The following is a 7,843-nucleotide window of genomic DNA, read 5'->3' on the forward strand; positions in this document are numbered from 1 at the left end:
ATTATGTAATCCTGACTGTACTGTACTGTAAGTAGCGGTCACAACCCCTCTCTGCCCCCCCCCCCCCCCCCGGGAGACCACATTCTAAAGCCTTATAATGACAGTGTCGTATTTTCACATTAATTTTATTATTTTGAACCAGCAAAAAGCTTGGATTTACCATCACACCCCCCTACCCCCCGCCGGAAATATAGAAAAAAAAATTCCCCCCTCTCCCCACCAACCTTACGGTTAACATCAGCTAGCTAAATCCCTTACCGTTACCATCACCACTGTTACCGTTACATGTAACACCGTTACCGTTACCATTACCCCCTACAGCTAACTCCACCCTCACCGTTACAACCAACAAGCTTACCGTCACCAACAAAATACTTACCGTTACAATCAACACCTGTACCGTTACATTTAACACTCTTACTGTCACCAACAACACCGTTAACACGTAACACCGTTACTGTTACGCCCAACAACTAACTCCACCCTCGTAACAATCACCGCTACCGTTACTGACTCCACCGTTACTGTTACCATCAACACCGTTACCGTTACCATCAACACCGTTACCGTCACATGTAACACCGTTACCGTCACCACCCACAGCTAACTCCACCCTCTTGACCACCACTACTCTGGGAGCGGGAAACAACGCCCTGCCCATCCAGGTGTGGGACGTCCCTCTTCCTTTCGGCGTGAGCAGAATGGCCTTGCAGGCAGTGGGCAACTACTTCGTGCCCGTCATCTTGAAGGATGCACGTGAGTTCCACTCATTTATCCACTCACTCATTCATTCATTTATTCATTTGTTCATTCATTCATTCTTTCATTCATTCATTCATTCATTCTTTCTTTCTACATATCGCTCTTTCATTCATTCGTTTATTATTTCTTTCATTGATTTATTTATTCATATTCAGTCACTCGTTCATTCATTAGTTCATTCATTCATTCATTTATTCTTTCTCTCATTAATTTATTCATTCATATTCATTCACTCATTCATTCATTAGTTCATTAATTCATTCATTCTTTGATTGATTGATTGATTCATTCATTTATTCACTCAATCTTTCATTCATTAATGCCCTAAACAAACTGAGATAACCGAAAGAAGCTGTGAGCAGAAGAAATATGTATAGCAATGTCCCAGACTTCAATCAGGTAGAAAGGAACTACGCCGTGTCCCTCATCTTAAACTTAAAGGATGCACATAAGTTCCACTCATTCATTGATTCATTCATTTCTTCTATCATTCATTTATGCATTTGTTTATTCATTCATTCATTCGTTCATTCCTTTAGGCGCTCATATGACCTTATGCAGTCTAGTTGCGAGCGCCGTAAAACCTCTACTAAGACTAACTTTTAAAAATTTCATTCATTTATTTACTTATTCATTCATTCATTCAATTCATTAATTAATTAATGTATTTATTCATTCATTCATTTAATTAATTAATTCATTCATTCGTTTATTCTTTCTTTCATTTATTAATTAATTAATTCATTTTTTCTTTCATTCATGCAGTCATTCTTTCTTTCATTCATGGAATCATTCTTTCTTTCATTCATTTATTCATTCATCCATTCATTCATTCCCTAAACAAACAGAGATAAAAGAGAGAACCCGGGAGCAGAAGTTCAAGAATGGAGCAGGAATGCCCCAGACTTAACACAGCCTGTTGATAATATGTTGGTTTTTCCTGTAACTTCATTATTCATTCATTCGTTCATTCATTCTTTCTGTCATACGTTCATTCATTTTGCTCCAGACTTTATTCAGCCTGTTGATAGTAAATAGGTTTTTTTTCCTGTAATGTCGTGATCCCCCCATCCCCTCTTCCCACTCCTCTCCCTCACCTTTCCCCCTCCCTCCTCCCCATTTTCCCCTCCATCTCTCCCCCTCCTCCCTCTCTCTCTCCCCATCTCCCCTCCCCAACAGGTGTGCCTGATCAGCTCATCATCTACACGGGCACCAAACTGTCTATCAGCGACGCCAGCCTCTTCCAAATCCCCACCGTGTGCCCCGCTGCTCCTGCCGTCTGAATAACTCACCACAAACCAACCACCACCACCACCCCACTTTCTCCCCGTGGACAACTCGTGGGGGTCTTCAACGACAGACGTCACACACAGACCTACCAGTGGAAACTGTTTAAGAGTTAACAAATAAAAGGAAATATTATGGTTCATACTGTCTCGAGCTGTTACTGTATTTCTGTCGGTTTCAGGAAAATTCTGAATTAAATGGGGGGGGGGGGGGGGGGGGCTACCCCTGAAGGCTATCTCGCTTATCACTGGACCGAATTTTACCAAATTTCACACATTAACAAGCACACTAAGGAGCCTTAAAATCCGCAATCAAATTTGAGAAAAAGTTTCGTTTCCATGGATACGGCGGCCATATTGGATTTTGTTGACATGTCTTACGTAATGAATACCGCACTTATTGCTCATGGAAATTAATTGTTTTTTGCATGCGTGTTCACAAACATTAGATTTAAAAACTTGTCTGCAGTTTTTTTCCTAAACGAATTAGAAAATTTTTAATGAAATTTTTCCTGAGGTAGCATTCAAGTTTGCAAAAAATCTGTGAAAATCCACACTCCAGACACCACAAACAAAAATCTATTCCATATATCAAAAATTCAACAGAGAAGTTTTTAGTATTACATCATCTCGTCATTCTGTGAAAATTTCATGAAGATTGGATGAAAAACAGTGGAGTTATTCAAACAAAGTATAGAGAAAAGTCGCGTTTTGAGAAAACAGCCGATAAAGAAAAATAAAATACTGACTTAATGAGGAAATGGCGGTGACAAACATGCCCAGTATGGGAAAAAGATACGGTTTTGGGGGGTTCTTGGGCCATGAAATAGTTGTAGGAGAGGCTGAGGAAGCTAAAAATGCCTACAACTCAAATTCCATAATTTTGGGCCGAATGTGGACTTTGGGGTTGTAGTCCACCCCCCCTCCCCCCCCCCCCCTTTTAATTTGGGAAAACAATTTTGTTTGTGGTACCGGTAGTGACTTTTTCCAGGTGTTATAAAGTTTAATAAACGGTCACATAATGAAACTAAGTAATACTTGAAAGAAAAGAGAAAACAAAACTATCTTGTCAAACGATGTGGGGGTAGTACAGAAAAAAGAACGTAGGAACTGAATTTAGTTTAGGTTCTGTTCGTGTTCAATAAATTGATGCATTCTGTTGTAAAGAGAATGAACGCGGGTAACGACTGATAGATAGAATGGTACAGAGGAAATAATTTTATGATATCAAACACCTGGTATGAAAATTACCCAAGAAGACGATACACTTGGAAGAGTCCTGGTGATAGAAGTAGAAATCAAATAGACTTCATACTTATTCAGAAACGTTTTAGAAATACAATAAAAATCCTCTAAATCAATGCCAGGAGCAGACTATGATAGTGACCATGTACCAGTCATGTGTAAAATACAGATGAGACTGAAGAAACTTAAAAAGTCAAAGTACAAACCAAAATTTGACATAGATCTTTTAAAGACAAATCAAGAACTGAAAGAACGTTTCTCCATAGATGCAAGCAATAAATTTCAAGCTTTGGAAAACATTACTAAATCGGAAGAACTGTGGATGAAAATGACAGACTCAATAATGGAAGCTGTGGTCGAAAATATCCTCCCGAAAGCTAAAAGAGCAAATAAAAAATGGATGACCCAGGACATGTTAAAACTAATGGAAGAGAGAAGAAAGGCAAAATCAAATGTTGAAAGTACAACATCTTAAACAGGGAAATAAAGAAAAAATGCAACGAAGCAAAAGAAACATGGATAAATGATAGGTGTCAACAAACAGAGAAGAACCAAGAGAAAGACAGCAAATACATGCATTCCAAAATCAAAGAAGTAAGTGGGATAAAAAGGATGCTCAAATACAGGATGCATAAGATCAAAAGAAGGAGATTTTTTTTAATGAACAGTGGGGATGTCTTAATCAGGTGGTCAGAATACATAGAAGAACTTTTCTAAGATAATAGAGGAGAAAAACCGGTAATAAAGAATGAAATAAATGGACCTCCAATACTAAAAGCAGAAGTACAAGCTGCCATTAGGAAAATGAAACAAGGAAAAGCCACAGGGCCAGATAATATTCCAGTTGAAGTGATTGTCGCCCTTGAAGAACAAGGCACTGGAATAACGACAAAGCTCTTAAATGCTGTTTATGACAGCGGTGAGATCCCAGAAGATATTATGATGAAGTCAGTTTTATAGCTTTATCTAAAACACCAGGTGCCACTGAGTGTGATATGTTAGCCTTTTGGGTCATTTTACAAAAATAGTATTATTGCTGCGAGTAATTATGGAAAGACTGAGAAAAAGTGTAAGACCAGAGATATCTAAAATGCAATTCGGCTTTGTACCAGACAAGGGCAGGTCTCAAAGTAAATGGAGAAAATATTAATAACATCAGGCATGCGGATGACACAGTTTTGATAGCAGGCTCTGAAAAGGACCTTCAATTGCTTCTAGATACTGTTGTAACAGAAAACGAAAGTAAAGGATTATTGTTGAATGAAAGGAAAACAGAATGAAAGGTACATGTAATATAAAAAAGCAGTAAATCCTAGATGTTATCTCATTAGCAAAGGTGAAAAGATCAGACAAGTCCAACTGTTCAAATATTATTATTTAGGATATAATATGATAACATCTGATGCCAAATGTTCCACAGAAATAAAACGGAGAATTACAATGGATAATGCTAGTTTCAATAAAATGAGCCCAATCCTGAGCAATAGAAACATCTCAATGAACACCAAAATGAAAGTTCTGAATTGCTATGTACAGTCAACCCTTCTGTATGGCTGTGAATGCTGGACAATCACTAAAGACAGTAAAAAATAAAATAGAAGCAACAGAAATGTGGTTTCTTAGGAGACTGCTAAGAGTATCGTGGAAGGAAAAGAAATCAAATGAGGAAGTGCTTGATGAAGCCCACATGGGGCGCTCAATGTTAAAAACAACCAGGAAACGACAAATGCATTTTTGGGACAACTGAATAGACATAAGGGTCTTGAACATCTAGCTCTCACTGGCAAAATTGAGGGCAAACGAGGCAGAGGTAGGCCCAGAACAACATACTTAGGGAACCTAAACAAATGGGTAACAGGGAGAGATCAGGGAAACGTAGCTTTTTTGAGAGCATCCGAGCAAAGGAATGAAGAGAGAACCATGATCGCCGATGTCTGTCGCAGATCTGGCACTGGATGATGATGATGATGATGATTCTGTTATAGTGTGTTTTTGTCTGTCTTAGTTGGATTTTTAAAAATACACATAAGCTTTTGTCTTTGTCAGCTTGTGAGAATTTGTCTTCGTGGTTTGTGCATTTGTCAGCATATGTGAGGCAGCGTGGTGGAATCAGGGTCTCGTAAAAAAAAATCAAAATGAAGAAACTTGCTTTTTCCGCAGGTTTGTGAATTTTTATCAAATTTTTGTTATTTGGCTCAACACCTTTCATGCCTATTAAAGAACGCATATTTGTGTGGATTTTTCTGTAAAACGTGGATTAAAGGCACAAAAATTGTAATTTTTCAGTTACCACGGACTCTTAGGCTAAGGAAATAACTAATCTTTGGCGACTATTTTCTCACTAATTTTAACTCTGAAAACATGTGACCCCAACCTCCTTCATTCGCAAATATCTCGACCTGTATTCAAGATTATGGATATTTTTGTTCATCCAAATAAAGACAAGTGAACAAGCTTTAAGATGATATCAATAACTCTAGATGGCCAAAAATTGACGAGAGCCTGATTCCACCACGCTGCCTCACATGTACATGTATATCTATGCGAGAATTCGTCTTTCTTTGTGGGTTTATGTTCTTGTCAGAATTAATTATTGTGACAATTTGTCTTTGTGATTTTTCTCTTTGTGTCAGTATACATCTATGTGAGAATTTGTCTTTGTGGGTTTTGTCTTTGTCAGCATACATCTATGTAAGAACTAAATTGTCTTTGTGAGAATTTAATTTTAGCAGGCCGGTGTCGGAATGTATCACACGACGAGTACGAAACTAAAATGGCATAAAAAAAGCAATTCTTGAGTTGGCTGGCAGTCCATCCAACAGCCAGCCTCCTAAAACACAACGTGTGTTGCATTGTGGTGAAGTCAGACGCAAGTTTTTTGTTATTGTAAAGTGTTTTACAGCGCTCGCAACTGCATAAGGTCATATGAGCGCGTGGGACACACCTAATATTTTCAGTTGGTAGGAAATTTTGACTTTTGCCCGGGTGGCGGCCGAAGCCTATTCTTATCGATTGTAGACCACCAAGGGATCTTTAACGTGCGCAACTTGCACACGGGCCCTCCAAGATTTTTCGCCCTTGTCCGAGAAGGCTAGGTGTAGATCTTTCCAACCATAAGATCAGTAGAAAGGCTGCAGAAAGAATCAGGAGCCCAGAGGAAGGGGCAAAGGAGGTGAGGGGGTGGGGGCAGGAAGAGGAGACGAAAGCAGACAACAGAACATAGAGAGCAGGACAGGAGGTGAAAGGAGACAAATTTAGAGAAGAAAATTTTTCGTTCGCTACCCGGATTCGAACCCGGGACCTTTTGAATGAGAGGCCAACACCTTAACCTCTAGTCCACGAGAGCCCCCCTTGTAGTAAAATGGAAATATCTGATTTAAACAAAAACAAAAACAAAACAAACAAAACAAAACAAAAAAGCCCAAAACAAAACAACAATAAAAAAAACACGAAAGAACCTTGTCCCGAGAATCGAACCCCCCCAAAAAAAACAAAAAAACAACAACAACAAAAAAAACAACAACAAAAACAACAACAACCCCACATCTTCTGCAACCAACAGCAAGAAACCCTAGATCTAACCGTTACGACAGAAAGCAGGTTCAAATATTTCAATATGATTTTATGACTCTACCATTAATTTATGTCTTCATTTATTTACAAATCTATTACAAATCTGTTACTATTAAACAAACAGTTTGTCACTACATAACATTACAAAAATATCTCAATTACACATAAACCATGCAAATCTACAACTGCATCGTTGACAGGACGACAAAAAATTATACGTCGAACATCGTTTCATTTATGCAAGAGTAAACAGTATTGTTATTTTAAATCTTATATCACTAGGCTACATTGTAGTACAAAACTATCGCTATTTAAAACAGACTTCACACAAATCTGTCACACTTTGGTTAATGCCAAAACATACAGATCTATGTATATTCCATACACGTTTCTACAATATAGTAAAATATCATTAGTTAAATTATCATTTAAGTCAAAAGTATCACATTTTAATATTACTTTTTTCTTCATTTTATTGATTTCAAAACATACAAATCTACTACGACTCTACAAACTCTACAATAGTACACAGTAAAGTATTGCTATACCACAACCGTCTTTGTCAATACAAAAAGATCTACTTGGTATTTCAAGGATCCCAATACCAAAAAAAACTATCGACAGACAACATTTAAAAAAACCCTATGGCTATTTCATATGAATAATATAATACGTTTGTACAAATTACGGATCTATGTGTGTAAGGTACGCGCGCTTGAGTGTGTGTAAGTTTGCGCGTGAGTTTGTGCGTGTGTATGTAGTGTGTATGCGTGTGTGCGTGTGTGCGTGTGTGTGTGTGTGTGTGTGTGTGTGTGTGTGTGTGTGTGTGTGTGTGTGTGTGTGTGTGTGTGTGTGTAAAGATGTATGTGTATTTACATATTATGAGAAAAATAAATCCCACAACGTATACGGTCACGCCTTGCTCAATCAGAAATAAAAAACCCACCTACCCTCCCTTCCTCCACTCACATCTCATT

The 7,843-nt window shown here is 38.1% G+C and overlaps 1 protein-coding gene across 1 annotated transcript in view; it reads left to right on the forward strand.

The window, feature by feature from the left end:
* LOC101851553 overlaps positions 1 to 2,191 on the forward strand; it is a gene marked incomplete in the record, with an annotated part of 10,974 nt that extends 8,783 nt beyond the window's left edge. Inside the window, 2 exon segments of the mRNA XM_013090471.2 lie at positions 604 to 756; positions 1,942 to 2,191. Coding sequence (XP_012945925.1) covers positions 604 to 756; positions 1,942 to 2,045 — 257 coding nt within the window.
* Between the last annotated feature and the right edge of the window lie 5,652 nt (positions 2,192 to 7,843).

Source organism: Aplysia californica, unplaced genomic scaffold, assembly GCF_000002075.1.
Source record: "Aplysia californica isolate F4 #8 unplaced genomic scaffold, AplCal3.0 scaffold01294, whole genome shotgun sequence".
In the NCBI taxonomy this organism is placed as follows: Eukaryota; Metazoa; Mollusca; class Gastropoda; order Aplysiida; family Aplysiidae; genus Aplysia; species Aplysia californica.